At 62.6% G+C, this 16,233-nt stretch overlaps 5 protein-coding genes across 5 annotated transcripts; 3 read left to right on the top strand and 2 right to left on the bottom strand.

Annotated features, from left to right (window-relative positions):
* Window positions 1-3: 3 nt before the first annotated feature.
* On the top strand, window positions 4-2,808 carry H696_01151 (hypothetical protein; the record flags this gene model as incomplete). The annotated part of the gene is made up of 3 exons (XM_009495033.1): window positions 4-715; window positions 903-1,654; window positions 1,795-2,808. The coding sequence occupies 3 exons, from the start codon at window positions 4-6 to the stop codon at window positions 2,806-2,808; spliced, it is 2,478 nt and encodes an 825-aa protein (XP_009493308.1).
* Window positions 2,809-3,321: 513 nt separating this feature from the next.
* On the bottom strand, window positions 3,322-4,075 carry H696_01152 (hypothetical protein; the record flags this gene model as incomplete). Its single annotated transcript, XM_009495034.1, has 3 exons — window positions 3,322-3,491; window positions 3,679-3,877; window positions 4,013-4,075. The coding sequence occupies 3 exons, from the start codon at window positions 4,073-4,075 to the stop codon at window positions 3,322-3,324; spliced, it is 432 nt and encodes a 143-aa protein (XP_009493309.1).
* Window positions 4,076-4,980: 905 nt separating this feature from the next.
* Window positions 4,981-8,901, top strand: H696_01153 (hypothetical protein). The gene is made up of 5 exons (XM_009495035.1): window positions 4,981-5,538; window positions 5,642-5,858; window positions 5,994-6,778; window positions 7,010-7,599; window positions 7,780-8,901. The coding sequence occupies exons 1-5, from the start codon at window positions 5,192-5,194 to the stop codon at window positions 8,763-8,765; spliced, it is 2,925 nt and encodes a 974-aa protein (XP_009493310.1). The 5' UTR covers window positions 4,981-5,191; the 3' UTR covers window positions 8,766-8,901.
* A 57-nt stretch (window positions 8,902-8,958) lies between these two features.
* H696_01154 (hypothetical protein) lies at window positions 8,959-10,730 on the bottom strand. The gene is made up of 4 exons (XM_009495036.1): window positions 10,527-10,730; window positions 10,122-10,377; window positions 9,498-10,000; window positions 8,959-9,365 (listed from the first exon to the last, which is right to left on the bottom strand). The coding sequence occupies exons 1-4, from the start codon at window positions 10,655-10,657 to the stop codon at window positions 9,293-9,295; spliced, it is 963 nt and encodes a 320-aa protein (XP_009493311.1). The 5' UTR covers window positions 10,658-10,730; the 3' UTR covers window positions 8,959-9,292.
* Window positions 10,731-12,170: 1,440 nt separating this feature from the next.
* H696_01155 (hypothetical protein) lies at window positions 12,171-15,814 on the top strand. The gene is made up of 7 exons (XM_009495037.1): window positions 12,171-12,478; window positions 12,637-12,795; window positions 12,958-13,269; window positions 13,484-13,550; window positions 13,750-14,857; window positions 15,187-15,308; window positions 15,451-15,814. The coding sequence occupies exons 1-7, from the start codon at window positions 12,211-12,213 to the stop codon at window positions 15,773-15,775; spliced, it is 2,361 nt and encodes a 786-aa protein (XP_009493312.1). The 5' UTR covers window positions 12,171-12,210; the 3' UTR covers window positions 15,776-15,814.
* Window positions 15,815-16,233: the final 419 nt, after the last annotated feature.

The raw sequence follows: 16,233 nt of genomic DNA on the forward strand, positions 1-16,233 counted from the left end.
CTGATGTTACGCTCGCTCTCGTATCCGGTGGGCCGGCATGTAACCTGGCAGTCGGCCTCGGAGACCACCTTTGCCGGGGCTCGGCTGTCGGCCTTGCGCCAGCTGTCGACCATTGCCCAACCACCGAGCGATGCACCCGCCGATGCATCCGCCGATGCATCCGCCGCTGAGCCTGACCTCCAGTCTCCGGCCACCGTGAAACCCCTGGAGACACGCCGGCGAGCCAGCAAGAAGAAGACCCTGCTGTTGCAGTTCGGCACAAGCTCCGACAGCTGGTACAGTGCATCCAGTGCGCGATCCTGCTCGTCCATCATCTCGGTCCCGCCGATGGTCCCGCTGTCCACCCTGCTGCCGGATGCCGACCCCGGGGCCACGGTTCCCCTTGATGCCATCCCCTCGACCAACTTGGTGGAGGTGGCCGCCGCCCTGGGCATCGACCGGCCAGTGCGGATAACCGACGCACACCAACTTGGCCTCCTGCCCTCGGTGACTAGCGTGCTGAGGATCGCGGCCCAGCCGGGGATCGCCGAGTGGCGGCAATCCCAGCTCCTGACTGCCGCGCTGGATGTCAACGAGCACCTCTGGCAGCGAGGCATCCGGGTCCTCGGGGTCCGGCCCGAAGCATCGACCGTGCTCAACTCCCTTGGCAAGGACATCACCTCGGTGGCCACCCCTTACGTGAATGATGTTGTCCGGGCCACGGCTCGTGTGGCACGTGCGTGGTAGATCGCTTTGTGCTTGCTCCTCCTCCCCCTCCGCCTCCTCCTCCTCCTCTTATCCCTCTCTGTAGCAGCCTCTTCCCGGGCTTTCCGTCCGACTGACATCCCTTTATCCTTTCCGTTTGCACAACGCACGGCACATGGCCGCGCCCACGCCCACGCCCAACGCACCCCGTTGCCCAGAACACTCCATGGAGACCGACGACATGGCGGCCGATGACCCCACAGTTCGATTCTACCCCGGGCCCGAGAACAACGCCGAGCGCCATCCCTTCCCTCTGCCGCCCGCCGGTTGGGCCGAGCCCGCCCCGCGGCATGTCATCAAGCATGTCCTTGATATTGGGCACTCGCTGACCTGCGAGCCGGCCCTGCCGCCACTGACCAGCACGCTGGAACCCTCCGATGAGCGTCTCCGTGCGATTGATCTCGCTCCCGAGGGCGAAGATTTGGCCGCTGACTCGGAACTCCTGGACATTTTGTCCCAACTGGACGATCAAGATCCCATGCCGCCACGGGCAGCCGACGTTGCTGTTGCCCCTGCTTCCCAGGACGAAGATCGGCCAGATGCCGGTGCTGCCGCCACCACCGGCGCTGCTGTGTCGGCCAGCCCCTCGGCCGCCATCCAGGCAGACCCCTTTGACGATGGTGATTTGCTGGCGGCGTTTGCTCGTGCCTTCGACGAGGAGAAGGATATCCCCCTCGCCGCGAGTCCCACGAGCACGGTTGACCTCTCGATCGATGATCTACCCCCCGGGATTGATCCCTCCGAGGTTGCCCCTCTGTCGATGGACCTGTTGATGGAGTTCCCACCGATGGCGACACCCCGCTTCGATGCTCCATCGGCGACTCGGCGTGTTCGCTCGACACCTCCCATGCTGGTGGAGACCTCCCAGCTGCCGGCCTCCCTGTTGGAAACCCGCGAGTCCTATGATCAGGTATGTGCTCCTTCCGGGGGCCGCCCCGCATGTGGCTCGGCATGCCGGATACCTCTTGATGCCCAAAAGACTAACACCCGACATGATATATCGACCGCGATCACTCCCACCCACTCGCACACACACACACACACACACAGGATGCCTTTGTCCGGGACACGCTGGCTTTGTTCTACCGGCGGAATCGCCACTACTCGGAGCTCGGATCACTGGTACACAGCCTGGTGGAGGGGACTCTGCGCGAGTGGCAATGGGCTCGGGCCTTGGACAGCCCAAACCCGGAGGCCATTCTAGGCCCAGGACTCGGACACTTCTCGGCCATCGGCGGCCCGCCGGCCACCGAGTGGCCCAACATTCTGGACCCCATTCGCCAGCAGGTGCTTGCGTGGGTGGAGGACAATGTCGAACGCATCGAACTATTGGAGCCCTCTTTCGCGCACCGGTATGGCTTCGGTGGCCGAGCGGATTTGGTATGTGTGCTGAAGCCGCGCTTGGACTTGGGGCTCGCCCCGGTCCGGGCAGTGGTCGACTTCAAGACGCAGAATGTCCATTCCGGCCGGCGGCCACGCTTCCCCGCAGACTGGGCTGCCCAACTTAGCGCCTATGCCGTGGGCTTGCGCCGGCCGAATGCGGCTCTCGTCAATGTGGTGCTCAATGTCTCGCCTCTGGGTGTGGGCCAACTTTACGAGAAGATCTGGACCCCGGGCCTCCCATTGGCCTTGGAGGATGAGATTTGTCCGCCCAGCCGGCTGGAGCCATTGTCCCAGGAGTCCGAGTGCCCTGACGGCTCACCTGCCTCCACTCCCACCGGGACCAAGGGCACGACGAAGGGTCCTCGGATTGGGCTGAATGCTCCATACTGGCGGGCCTTTGTTCACTCTCTGCACCTGTGGTCCGGGCCATTGGGGAGAAACTACTCCCCGGGGGTGGCCCTGGCAGCGTCTGGGCGTGCTCGTGTCCCCGGCGAAGGGCCGGACCTGGCTGGCCCGCGCGACGACATGGACATTCCCCTCTCCTGGGAGGGTGTGATGGCTGATGCCCAGGATCCGAGCATCACGCGCATCTTTTCGGAATTCCCCTCCATCGATCTGCCGGCTGAGGAGGGCCCGAACACCGCCATCACCTGGTCGCTCGATCCCATCGGGCCTGCCTGACCTGGGGCCAATACATGCATCTGTGTTTGTAAGTGCGGTATTATTCCGCCCCCCCCCCCCTCCTCCATCTCAATCCATACACACACATACACACACATACACATGCACACACAGAGACGCATCACTGTCGGCTTTGAACCGCAACCACTGTAGATAAGAGAGGCATTCTCTGCTGAAGAGGGAAGAAACGCAAGTCCGTACGTTTGAAAGATCCAGCTTTGCCTTTTCCCTCTTCAACTTCACCTCCCAGGTAGGAGAGGGGAGAGCAGGCGTGCACACACATGCACGCGCGCACGCGCGTACGCACGCGAAGTGGTGACATTCGCTCGTGTGTGTGTGTGTGAGAAAGAGAGAGGGAGAGAGAGAGAGAGAGCCTGGGCATCGGTGAGCCTATGCCCACATGCCCAAGCGGAGGGGGGATTTATGAATGAAACGGAAGATAGATATAGATTGACAGGGAAGGGCAACTGCTGATGTGTGCAGAGCTCCAAGAGCAAGACCAGGAGGGAGGATCTACTGCTGCGACGCCGCCGGCTCGGCCCGCGAGCAGGACTTGTGTAGGCCAGCTTCGAGGAGACGCGCGCGCAGGACCTCCAGCACGCGCGGCCAGATGCCAGCCGCTGAGGCAAGACCGGCTGGGATGCTGCAATTCGCGAAGCACTGGCGCCGGCCCGTCATCAGAACTGGAACAGGCGAGGGGGACAGTTAGCAAGCTTCGGCGTGTGGTCATCAAGAAGGCGCATCAAGAGACAGAGAGAGAGGGAGGGAGGGAGGGAGGAAGAGAGGGAGAGAGAAAAAACAGAAGGGGGAAACCGGAAGCGGCATCAGGAAAGAAGAGCAACAAAAAAGACAGCCATGCGGAAGACACACCGATCGCGCGACTAAGCTTCATGCTAAGCTCATCATCATCGCCCGGGAGAATCGTCGTTGAGAGGGGACCAAGGGGGCCAGCCTGCGGGCCGGCCGATGCCGACAAGGCCAGTGCCTCGCCAAGATGCTCATCCAGGCCGATCCACACCCACATGCTCTCGGGCGACAGGGCAATGAGCAGGATGTGGATAAATTGGCCCTGGAGCGGGAAGGGGGCGGGGGAGGGGGGGGATGGCGATACGAAGGTCAGCCGACGCGACAGAGAGGGGCCTGAGCTGCGGCGGTGTGGGTACACTTGTCAAATGCCTCGGCCCGAGGTGAGGGGACTATGTACCGGCAGAACTACGCAAGGGTCCGTGAAACGGAAGATCTCTGGAGCGCTGCTAGCCTGTGTCATGGTCAGACGAGGGAGGCCGAGATCGGAAGACAGGGGCGTCAAGGGGGACGGGGGGGAGGGAGAGAGAGAGAGAGAGGCAGGGAGGGAGGGGGGGAGGGCACAGCAGGAGGGGCGGTCATGACGAGAGGAGATCCCGCCAACACCGGTCCCCGTTCGCTCTGGGAGGGCGCTCCTGCAAATTGCACCGAACTCGGATGGAGGTGCTTTGCACAATCCATCGATCGATCCCGATGTCACGCCTCACCGTAACGTGATGTGCCGTCCTGGGCTGACTCAGTTGGTACCTGCCGGATCCATGCGCGCCGAGGCCCGGCGCGGGGGCCCCTCGGCCCTTGCGGACGGTGGTGCTGGGCCAGGAAGGGCGAGGCGTGTGGGGCCCGCGGGCCGCGGGATCGGCCATGAGGGCCAGCCGGTCGACGGCCGGCAAGCGTCCTCCCGAGCGTGCTCGGAACAAGGAGCAACAGTGGCAAGAGGCAAAGTGACGAGGGGGCAAGCGGGGTCACTCGCCTCGTGGGCAAGTGCGGGCAATTCAGCCTCGGCGGCATTCTCCACCGCCACACCTGGACGCGTGCACCGATGCCCAGCCCGAGGGATATGACTCAATGTGTGCTTGACTGGGTTCAGGCGGCTACCATGCGGCCCTGCTCCCCGCCCCCCCCCCCCCCCTTCTGAAGACGGGAGGGGGGGCACGGGCGTGGTGGGGACCGGTAAGCATGTGTTTGTGATTTATCGCGAAATCCACCCCCCAGGGGGGGGGGGGGTTCGCTGAGGCACACATCCCTCGTGTGTCCTCTCTGTGGCTCCAACATCGGGGGGGCCAAGAAAGCTCCGCACAGGGCTGGCGCGGCCGGCATCTAAGAGACCGCACCCTGGATGTCCCTGCTTACGGAGCACGATATGTCTCTCTCTCTCTCTCTCCCCCTCCCCTCCCCCTTCCATTTTCCCTCCTACTTTGTGTTTTGCCTTGCCCTCCCGCACGGGAACCCACCCCCCTCCCTCCTCCTCCCCGTTCTCCCCCTCCCCTTCTTGATCCATCGTTCTCTTTCCCCGATCCACTCCGGCCATCCCACCTCCCCTCCCTCCAGTCCTCCCCTTTCGGCTGCCTGTGTAAACGGCATGCTCTCGCGATTGGGTCCCAACCTCGGCCGCGCCGCTCGAGCGACTGCCGTGCGCTGCCTGCGCTCCGCTGCTGCCGCCGCCTGCCCCCCGGCCACGGCGGCGGCAGCGACGGCGACCACAACCACGATACCGCTGCCCTCTGGGCCCCGGCTGGTTGTGCGTCAGATGGCCTCATTCCCTCGGTTTGGCCCTGGCGGCGGTCGTCTCGGCGGCCCCTTGCGTGCCACATCCATCTATCCCGTGAAGCCCAGTCGCAGGGCCGTGGCCGCGGCGAGCCTCGATGATTCGGTGGAGGTCTGGTCCTCCGGCAAGGGGGGACCCCACTCCAAGCGGGCAACCCGCCGGTGCGTCTCGCCCTCACTCCCGGTGCCCCTCTTCTCCCCCCCCCCCTTCCCTTCCCTCCCGACTCCGCCGCTGACACCCGCCTCGCGTCCGTGCTATCCCCAGTGACGCGCACTGGTTTTCCGAGAAAATCAAGAACCTGGCCCGGCATGACTACATGGCAGCCTATGGTCTGCTGAAGGACATGCACAGACACCGGCAGCCGCCGACCACCATCCACTACAATCTCATCATCCAAGCAGCATCCAAGCGGGCCCAGTCCACCACCAGTATTGCCGAGGCATGCCAACACCGGAACCGGGCCATGGGCTTCTATCGCGAGGTATGTCCCCAAGGCCCGTCAGGGCCGGGGGCCTGCTGGTCCTCATGCTCGGTCTCTCCCGCACCCTTTCCTGCTTCGCCGGGCGTGCCTCTGACCTTTACATGCGCCCCTTGCTTTCCCCACGCCACCTGGCAGATGCGCAAGGTGGGCATCCTCCCCTCCAGCACTACCTTCGTGCTGCTGTTGAAGTCCTGCTCGGCCAGCTTGGCCATCAATGATCTGTCCAATCGCTATCTGCGGGAAATCCGCACCGATGTTTCCAATCCCGCCACCTCGGTGGATGCCTACTTCCACCGGACATACGCCCAGATTTGCAAGCTTTGGGACGAGTACACCGACCGGGTGGCCATTGGCCGCAACCCGGAATCCGCACCGACTCAGGGGCTCCTCAACAAACACCTGCATCAGGTGGAGACTTTCTCCGAGGACTCCATCCAAAACATGGACATCCGTGTGTTCAATGCCTTCACCCATTCGCTGGTCTTTTGCGGGGCCATCAAGCGGGCCTTCTCCGAGCTGGACTCCCTTGGCTACTCGGCCGGCCTGGAGCCGGATGCTCGGACCTACTCCTCCATGCTGACGGCCATGCAGATCATGGGCGACGTCAATGGCGCACTGCGACTCTATGAGCATGCCATGGCTCGGGAGCTCCGGCACCGGGACTTTCGCATTGTCGACTCCTTCCTGGTTGGACGCCTGCTGACGGTGGGCCTGATCACCAAGTTCCGCCCGCTCCCGGACCCCTCGGACTCTCAGCGTGGTGACCCGCACACCAGCCTCACGCTGAATCCCTCCCTGCTGGACAGCAGCACCATTCGCCCGACCGAGGAGAGCACTGTGGCCGAGCTGACGCCCGATGTCATGAAGTCGGCCCAGGTGTCCATGATCAACCACTTCTTGCAATTCTGCACCAACTTGGAGTGCGTACTGGCGCTCATAGCCCTGCATGCTGGGCGCGAACATGCCTGCCCTTTCCCCTCCCCCCCCCCCCCCCCCCCCCCCCCCTCCATCAGACACACCTTTCTCACATGCCCTCTCTCTTGCCTCGCCTGCCTGGACACGCACGCCTCCGACATACTTCCCCCCTCCCCTCTCTCTCTCACACACACACACACGTATACACCCTCCATCCGCCATCTTGCCCATGGCAGCCGCTCTCCGGAGTATCTGGAAGAGCAGCGCCCCAGCCATAAGGACCTCCAAACAGCGGCCTTCATCGCACTGGCCACTTATCGTCCGGACCTGGCGGCCGCGGTCATGGCTCGCATCGAGCAGTATCTCGGGGCGCCGTCCTTCTCCACCCTCGAGGTGCATCGTCTTTATCATGACTTGAAGCAGACCACCGTCGAGCCGGTGGACATCTCCTTTCCGGATGTCTTCTTCCCGGAGCACTACCTCTACCCGGCCCTTGCGCATTTGGCGGCATTGGCCTCCTTCGCCTGGCCAAATGCCCTGCCCCGGGATGGGAACTCCTTCCTCGGCACCCATCCCAACATGGCCGGCTTGCCCTCGGCTTTCCTGTCTTCGGACCAGCAGCACGATGCCACTGCCTCGGTCTTGGGGCCACAGCTTTTCCGCAACATCCAAAATGTCGATATTCTTGATGCCCGCCGGGCGCACGTCCACCGCTGGGTCCTGTTGGCCATGTTGCGGGCCCCGGATTCGGCAAACATCGCCTGTGGCTGGGACGCCGTGGCCAATGCCATGAATGGCTACCGTGTGATTGGCGACCATAGCGAGGGTATGTGCTTTGCGGATTGTTGATTCTTTTGCCCCGCCTTTGTGCGCCATTCTCCGTCTAACAATCCTTCCCTGTCTCTTTGCTCCTCCCTCGCTTTGCTCGCACACGCGCAAACTTTGTATCCTCCTCTTTCTCTCTCTCTCTCTGCCTCCCTCTCCCTTTCTCCCTGGTCCTTTGCAGCGCTCGAGTTCAATCAGCACCTTATGGCCAAGCTCAATGCTGTTCGTGAGGAGTGGTTCCGGTCCAACAACGACATCGAGTCCGAGATCCGGGCGCACTTGAGCCAGCGCGTGCAGAGTCTTCTCGACCCACCCCCCTCGTACCACCGGACCCTCCGTGCCATTAAGCGAGACATGCGCCATTCCCCTTACAGCCCCCCCCGGCGCCGACTGGACCCGGATGCGACGCCTGAAACCACGCAGGAGCTGGCCCGACGCCTGGCCCCCTGTCCGATGGATGTGACGCTGGTCCAGCGAATCATGGCGGACTTTATGGTGCGCTCCTTCCGCCGGAATGCCGACCACCTGCTGCGGGCCCTTCGCCAGGAGCGCGAACGTATCATGCTTCAAGAAGCGGCGCGTGCCCGCGAGCGCGAGAAGGCCGCCTCCGTTGGTGATACCACGGCTGCGGCAAGGCTGACCACCCCGCGGCGCCGGCTGTCTATTCACCTGCCGGAGGAGGAAGTTCCCGAGGCCCCGCGGCGCTTTGCCTATGGCCGACTATCTGCCCCCGCGGTGGCCAGTGTCCCGAGTGACCAGCTTGACGCCCTGCGCAGCTACGAAGAAAAGTATGCCCAAGACATGAAGGCTCACTCGGCCTGGTACCAGGTCTACGGGGAAGACCAGATCGCCAAGGCGTTTGTCAGCCGGCCAACCGACGAGGCCGCGGCCGCCAGCCCGCAGGCCAAGACCCCGGAGCGGCCACTGGTCACGCCGGAGCGGCCATCAACGCCGCCGACTCGGTCGCCCCGCGTCGCGGCTCTGGCGGCCGCCACCGGCAACATCACCGGCCCGACGGCCTATTCCTCATCATCACCCGTGACCGAGCAGTCGAAGCCGGCTTCTCCGGCCCCTGATGCGCAGTCGACCAGCCGGCAGAAGGCCCCGGCTTTTGCCCGGCCAACCGTCCCGGATGGGTCGCTGCCTGACGGCTTCCGTTCAAAGTAGACGCGGCTTATCCTCTTCCTTTTTTTTTCCCCACGGCCGCCACCATGAGCTCCCTCCCGCCCCCTCCTGCATCCATCTCGCCTTTACTCTCCCCGTCTTGTCCTTCTTTCGCCGTCCTCCCCCCCCCCCCTTCCCCTTTTTATAGACCACCTTTGTGTGCCCCTGCTTCCTCCCCCCCCCCCTCCCTTGCCTGGCAGGTTGGGTTCGCGCATCTGCCACCCATTTGCCCTTCCTCTGCTGGCCGCTGTCACCCTCCCTACCCCCCGTGCCGGCATCTGGATGCTGCGTCGTGTGCATTCCGCCTCCCCTCCCTTCCCCCTCGACTCTTTGTCATCCGGCCCACATGCATCCGTGCTGTATGAAGTTGAAGAATCACCAACCCCGTGGGTGTCAGTTTTTGCAATACACACCTGAATGGAAAAGAAACGAGAGCAAGATCCCTGGTATTCCCATTCGCAGCAGGGGAGGGGAGCCAGATGTGGACGGGCCAATGGGTACAAAGAGGGGGGAGGAAGGAGGGCCTCTTGTCAGCAAAGGTCCAGGAGGATTTCACGGAGCTCCTCGGATGCCTCGTTGACAATGTCGTTACACTCAAGAAGCCTGGTCGAGCGAAAGGAGGGAGGGGGGGAGGGGGGGGGGGGTGAGCTGAGGGGCAGAGAAAGAGGCAAAGGCAGGGGAAGAGAGGTGGGCAATAGGCAATCGAGGGGGCTAGGCAATGCAGCACGGACGCACTCCTGGTTCAAGGTTTGCACTGTGGGACAGGCACGGATGCTTCGAAGCAGGCCATCACATGCGCGCCGGACATCCGAGATGACGGCCTCATTCATGGCCAGCTGTGAGAGGGAATCCGCCAGGTTGTGATGGTGATGCTCGTGCTCGTGCCCGTGCTCGTGCCCATGGCTGTGCTCGTGGCACTCGGGCGGAGAGTGCTCCGTCCCCGGGTCCGATGGGGCTGGTTGCGGGGCCGCCCCGTCGCTGGTCAAACTCTCGAGGAGAGGGTCGCGCGCCCCGGCAAGGCGCTCGGCCAGCGGCAGCAGCTCGAAGTGTCGCTCGGACTGGGAGACCCAGGGCTCCCAGGCCGACTCGCTGAGGAGCTCGGACAGCGGATCGTCCGGGTCGGGGAGCGTCTCAATCGCGTACAGCCCATCGTCGCCACCCAGGTCGGCCATCCCCCGGGCGCGGAAGTGCAAGGCATATTCGTGAAGGGCCTGCATGGCGAGGTGGATCTTGGCGGTCTTTCGGAACGGAGGAGGCCCACCGGCGGTGCCAGCCGGAGACGGAATGTCAAAAGAGGTGGCGGCAGGCGGGAGAAGGAGCGGCGAACGGGTGGGCACATATTCGGCATCGAACACGCACGAGGGAAAAGCGCTGCCCCTCGGCCACCTGGAGCCGGCGGTACAGGAGGAAGGCACGACCGATTGTGCGGGTTTCCGGGCTGGAGTCGGAGGCAGCCAGAGATCCGACATCCTCCGGGGACAGTCCCTGCGCCTGAAGCAGCGCGGCCCACTGGGCATTGATGGAATTGGAAATGCGAGAAAACTCGCGGATCAGATTTCCACATTCCAGCTGATACGGGCCCTGGCGCTTGGATGTGAGCAGCATGCGAAAGACACTTCGGGGGAGGGTAGGTGAGCAACCCGGCGGTGAGCTGGATGTGTGCGTGTGCGTGTGCGTGTGCGTGTGCGTGTGCGTGTGCGTGTGCGTGTGAAAGAGGGAGAAGGCCTGCGGAGGAGGGCATCAGAGGGGGGAGGGAAAGCGCACACTTCCCAGCGCCGATAATGATAGGCGCGCTCCTGCTGCAGGGACAGGAGCTGGCGGATGCAGGCGCCAAGTGGCTGATCCCCGGCCGAGGGGGAGTTGGTGCTGGCAGGTGCCGCGTCAAGGACGGACATTGTGGGCTGACGCGCTTGTGGTCACGCTTGATCCAAGGCTCCTAGCAGGAGAGACGGGGCAAGGAGGGGGGGGGGGGGGGGGGGGAGACAAGGTGATGGGATGCTTTGGCGCCAGGCACTCGTGTACATCTGGCCAGTACCCTGTCATCAAAAGAATGGCACCCACCTTCAGAGGGGGCGAAACGCGGCATGAGTCTGCCGCGCTTACTTGTGCCTGACCGGGGCGGGGAGAAGCGCATGCGAGCGAGGGGCACAGGGCAGGATTGGTAAGGTGTCGATTTCTCGCTTACCTTCTCGCTCTCTCTGGCCCTCTGTCTCTCTCTCTCTCGCTGCCTCTGTCTGTCTTACGCCAGGGTCGGCCGATCAAGGTCCGGCATCTCGCCTTCGAGACCAGGGCGGGCGATGTCGACATGTGATATTGTGTCAGAATCAGCCTACAATCCCGTAGCCATGTCGATGTGGAGTGGTGTCCCAAGTCGCCCAGCCGAATCATGTGTGTAAAGGGTGTCCCGCGTGGTCTTCGTGTGGGGCTATGGGGTTTGAATAGCATTCCTCCTGGGGATGCGGGGCAAGATCGACAGGCGCGGAAGGCCGCCGAGCGCAGTGCCGGCTACGGCTGCCCAAGAAAGGGCGGAGATGCGCCTACAGGCGCGGTTCTCAGATCCACCCCTCGACCTATCCAAGGCCGAAAGGGGCACCCCCTCCGGGAGCCTCCGAAGAGCGAGAAGACCTTGGTAGCTTGCCTGGGATGAATGCATTCGAGTGTATGCGAGAGCATCCCCTTGAAGCCTCAGCCCAGCTAGCGAGTGTCTGTTCTAAGGCTCCCTCTCGAACTCCCATTTGTCACGCGAATTGCCTCCTCTTTTGCTTACCTGCTAACTCGCCCTCCGGCTGAGTTACCGTACTCTCGGCACAGGTAGCCTCATCCCCCCCCCCCCCCCCCCGGTTCGGTACACTCTCCTTCATGCCCAGAGTGGGCCCGGACCTGTTGTAACATTTCCGGTATGGCCACCGTCAAAGCCTCGCTCCTTTGACGTAAGACTGGATCCGTGAGAACTCAACTACCCGACACGTGCCATGGGCGTGGCCAGATCTTGGCAATTCGCACGCGCGCCCTCGAACGAGGGCAAGTGCCCACGCATGGGGCTGAAATGCCAAGATCGCCTCGCAGAGGTTCACCCGCTCGGGCCCGGATCTGCACCGGCCAATGTGGTGGGGCCATCCACACAGGGGGGGACCTGAGCTGGACTGGCATGACGGACTAGGGCGAAGGGACATGGAAAATTCGGCCAGGAAGGAAGTCCGCAGCGAGGAACGACCAAGTCCCCCCGGCGCCCCCTCCCCCTCCCTGTCTCGTCCGCGAAGGAGACATCCTTTGGAATCGAGGTGCAACCAAAGCCCCCCTTTTTGGCGAGCCGGTCCACACAGGATTGCCCATCGCCCAGGCATCACAATATCGACCCCCCCCCCCCCTCCCTCCCTCTCCCTCTCTTCCCTCTCCCCCCCCCCCCTTCCCACCTCCTTTTCTTATTGGCTGCCCAACCACAACCAGCATGCTGTGTCTCCGCCAGGTGCGCTGGTCGGGGCAGGGATTGCGAGGCCATGTCCTGACACCTGCACTCTGCTCAGCACGGCGAGTCCTCTTCAGCTCCTCTTCGGAATCGCCTCAAGATGAGCCCACCATAACTCGCAACGGCCCCCCGGCCTTCTTCCTCGGAAAGGAGTTGGCGCATACTTTCGCTCCTCCCCCTGAGAAGCCCGCGCGGTACACTCTCCGAGGGCCCTTCCTTGGGCAGCCCTACGATTCCCTTCTGCCGGATGGTGCGTCATTTTGTTCTGCCTCCCTCATTGGCCATCCTTCTCTCCCATTCCCGGCTCGCTGCTTGTCCACTTTGCTCCTGTTGACCATTTCTCCCCCCCCCCCTCCCCCTCCCTGCTCTCCGCCCACCCCTGGGGGGTGGTATTTGGCTCATGATCAGATCCCTGCCCCGCTCCCTGTCCTGAGGGACATCTCCAGTCCCAGACGAATTCGATTGCCCTCGGCGAATACCTCACAAAGATGTCCTCCCAGAATTTGTCCGATCTGCACTCGATCATGGATCGTATCCAAACGTCCCTTTTCGAGTGCAGCCTCGAATGTACGTACCGCTCGCATGACGCGGGGGAGCCTTCACTCTGGCGGTCCATTTGCATTGCCACATATGCAATCACAAACAGACACTTATCCATCTGGGTTGTTTTTTTTTTTTCATTTTCCCCCCTCCCCTCCCCCTTCCTATCTGGACGCTCCGGCATCTAAGATAACTCCCAGCTTCTGCTTGATGTGTCTGGGTCGTTCGTTTCGTCCCTGGCTTCGCCAACCTCAGACATCGATCTCTGTGTCTTGGTTGCCTCGCGCGGCGAAAAGGCCTTCCCCGGGTGGTGGATCCAACCGGCGTCCGGCCTGCTGAGGGGGCATCCGATGCAACGCTACAATCACGATCTGACCACGATCATGGAGACGATGCGCTTTAAGCACCAGCAATTTATCGCACAAACCTCCACCCTCCCCATTCCGGAGAAGCCCTTCGACCTGGAGCAGCTGCACATTTTGGAGCCCTTCCTGCGGAAGTGTGCGTTCTGCCCTCTTGCCCATGACCAAATACCTCTCGGCTGCCCCTGCCTGTCTTCCCCTCTCCTCTCCTTGCCCTCCCTTTCATTGGGTGTTCTCCACATTCTGCACATCGGGCAATCTGTCCTTTCCCATGACACCGCCATACACCCACAGGGTGCGAAGACTGCCCGTGACACCGGACTGACACCCCATCCTGCCCGTGCCATTCCCAGGCGGTATCTTCATCGTTGAACATCGGGTCTCTTCCTTCCCCATGATCAAGCTCATCGACACCCAGACGTACGTCCACACCGAGACCGAGGAGCATGCGCGCTTTTTTGCATATGTATCTTTTTCCAAAGCCATATCTATCCAGAGGACGGGGGACGGCCACAGTCCGAGACAGCTTGCCAGCGGCCTTTCTTGTGATTTATGCTAATCCCCCCCCCCCCCCCCCCCGCGCGCGCGCCTTCGATGGCTCGTCGCTTTCGGGACACAGTCAGCGCAAGATCGACCTTGGCTTCAGTGACATCCTTCCTGTCATCAATTCCCGGCTCATCAACTCCCTTATGTGCCTCGACCGGCGCTTCCATCTGACCACGCAGCTAGTGCGCGAGTGGGCAAGTCGCCGAGATCTTGCCGGGGCCACACGCGCCCGGCTGTCTTCCTATGCCCTCACTCTGATGGTGTACAATATCTTTCGCCTCTACCCGGGCGAGGGTTATGCAGACATGGAGACTCAGTCCGTTGGCCGGTACCAGCCTACCAGGGAACGCCCCCTGCCGGACTTGATCTATGCCTCGTGTCCCGGGGAGCAGGCTGGCCAGTCGACCCCCAGGCCGCTGCCTATGTCCAGCATGTATCTGCCTCCCTCCCCGGCTGATGGGCAGGGTGTGTCGGACACCAGCACGTGCCCCTTGATGCCGGACCTTTTCCAGGTCGGAGCGACCTTGGTGAACCTGGAAAATCAGTTGAAAGTCCCGCAGTCGACATTGGTCGCCATGAACCTCAGGCTGCCCTACTGGATAAGGATGTCCCTGGTTCAGGCACACTCGGGAGAGTATGACGCCACTTTCTTGAAGGATCGAGTCTGCTTGATATTTGCCTGGATGACGCCACCACCGCCGAGGAGTGCGTTGGAGGGCCTGCCTCAGGTCTCCTCGGAACTGCTTCGGCGCATCGCCGAAGAGGAGGCCGAAGAGGCCCGGCTGTCGCATGACCTTCGCATCCGGCGGCGCTTGATGAAGCTTTACATGCGGACACTTGTGTTTGGCGACTGGCGGCCTTCTCAGTGGACCACCCACTTCTCCAAGTCGGGCTTCCATGTGGACGGGCAGCGTGACGACGAGGCCTCCCAGGACGATGTCACACCGCTCCTTTGGCGCTTCTTCCATTTCTATCGTCATGCCCAGCTCCATCGGCTTTCCTTCTTGACGAGCCCCCTGACTTCGACCCCGGTGCTCACGGTCCCGAGCTTGTATGAGGCCTCCGGCAGTGCTGATTTGCATGAGCTCATTGCTCATACATTCAACATTCACTCCCGGAGCTCCATCCATCCGCGGCCTCTCAGTCAGGCGTCCCTGGAGGAGACCCTGGGCCAAGATGATGTGCGTGTGGCTGTCATATCGTGCTGCTGGGGGGGCAGGGGTGATGGGAAGGGGACTGGGGACTCCTGTGTAGCCCTTCCGCGTGCAGAGTCAAAGCCCCATACACTTGGGATTGAGTGCCTGGCCCATACACCCTCTCTCTCTCTCTCTCACCCTCTCTCTCTCTCTCACCCTCTCTCTCTCTCTCTCCCTCTCTCACCCTCTCTCACCCTCCCTCCCTCCCTCCCTCCCTCCCTCCCTCCCTCTCTCACCCTCTCTCTCCCTCCCTCCCTCCCTCTCACTCTCACCCTCTCTCTCCCTTTGCTACCTCCCTTGTTCTTTTGCAACAGTCGACGCCGTACGATCTCAGCCTCCTTCGTGAGTTCATTGTCGATCGGAATGCCGATTTGATGATTCTTCAGGATCCATTCGTCAAGCGGCGTAATGTGACGATGCACTTCAGGGCCAGCACGTACGTTCCAGCTCATGCCCTGACTATGCCACTCAAGAGTTGGTCTTGGGACCGGGGAGGTTGTACTTGCTGGGAGACGCGATTGCCTCCTCTCATGTTGTATTCCACCCTCTCACGCTGTCCGTGTTTGTTTCTTCTTCAGATTTAACCTGTTCCGCTATGAGTGCGAACGGGCTCTTCGCATCCTCGGTGACGATTCTCCGGAAGCCTTGCAAAAGGTGAAATACCTGCCCTTCGAAAGGAGCTGCTCCACTCAGCCCATTGCGACCAGCTTCCGCTTGGCTCGACTGCTCTTAGACACAACCGCTGAGGCCAATCAGCCCACCCCCAGTGTGACAATCAATCCGAGCATGCGCGAGTGGAAGTTCTCCCCTCCGCGCAGTGCCATTCTGCAGAATCTCCGCCGGAGCCGCGAGCGGATCAACCTTCAGGCCTTTGAGAAGAGCCGCCTCTCCCCCTTAAACTGACAAACCCCCATCATGTGCTGCCCCCATGTTGTCCCCCCCCCCCCCCCCGCGCGGTGGGGATCGAAGGTAGGCGCAGGGAGGGTCGCCTGTATGCCGGGCTCGCGACCGTGCGCTCCCCACGCAGCCCGGAAATATACCCGCAATGGACAAGAAAAGAGAGTGGTCTCCTGATCGGCGGGTGGCGGATCTGTCCGTGTGATTCGCGATACGTGATCATCCCCTCGGGGCCGGCAGCCGGGAAAATGCGCCGTCTGTGTTCGTGGCCCCCCCCCCCCGCCTCCCCTACTCCCCTACTCCCCATGGGGGGAGGGGGGGGGGGCGGTCTGGGGCTCTCCACGACACGGGTCCGGGGAGAGGTCCCCCGGGGTGCCCGGGGCGCACTTTTCTTCGCCGTGCGGCGAGGCTGCCGATTTGAGCCTCCTCGCCAGGACCTACGGTCTGGGTCCCCGCGGTCGCCC

This window comes from Fonticula alba (assembly GCF_000388065.1).
Source record: "Fonticula alba strain ATCC 38817 unplaced genomic scaffold supercont2.2, whole genome shotgun sequence".
In the NCBI taxonomy this organism is placed as follows: Eukaryota; order Rotosphaerida; family Fonticulaceae; genus Fonticula; species Fonticula alba.

Excerpts from the sequence above, each read along its gene's own strand:
- H696_01155 (XM_009495037.1), top strand. The coding sequence starts at position 12,211 with ATGCTGTGTCTCCGCCAGGTGCGCTGGTCGGGGCAGGGATTGCGAGGC. Across the intron at positions 14,858-15,186 it reads AGACCCTGGGCCAAGATGAT|TCGACGCCGTACGATCTCAG; the intron begins GTGCGTGTGGCT and ends CTTTTGCAACAG. Across the intron at positions 15,309-15,450 it reads ATGCACTTCAGGGCCAGCAC|ATTTAACCTGTTCCGCTATG; the intron begins GTACGTTCCAGC and ends TTTCTTCTTCAG.
- H696_01153 (XM_009495035.1), top strand. The coding sequence starts at position 5,192 with ATGCTCTCGCGATTGGGTCCCAACCTCGGCCGCGCCGCTCGAGCGACT. Across the intron at positions 5,539-5,641 it reads TCCAAGCGGGCAACCCGCCG|TGACGCGCACTGGTTTTCCG; the intron begins GTGCGTCTCGCC and ends TGCTATCCCCAG. Across the intron at positions 7,600-7,779 it reads GATTGGCGACCATAGCGAGG|CGCTCGAGTTCAATCAGCAC; the intron begins GTATGTGCTTTG and ends GGTCCTTTGCAG.
- H696_01154 (XM_009495036.1), bottom strand. The coding sequence starts at position 10,657 with ATGTCCGTCCTTGACGCGGCACCTGCCAGCACCAACTCCCCCTCGGCC. Across the intron at positions 10,378-10,526 it reads CATTATCGGCGCTGGGAAGT|TGTCTTTCGCATGCTGCTCA; the intron begins GTGCGCTTTCCC and ends CCTCCCCCGAAG. Across the intron at positions 9,366-9,497 it reads GTGCAAACCTTGAACCAGGA|GCTTCTTGAGTGTAACGACA; the intron begins GTGCGTCCGTGC and ends TCGCTCGACCAG.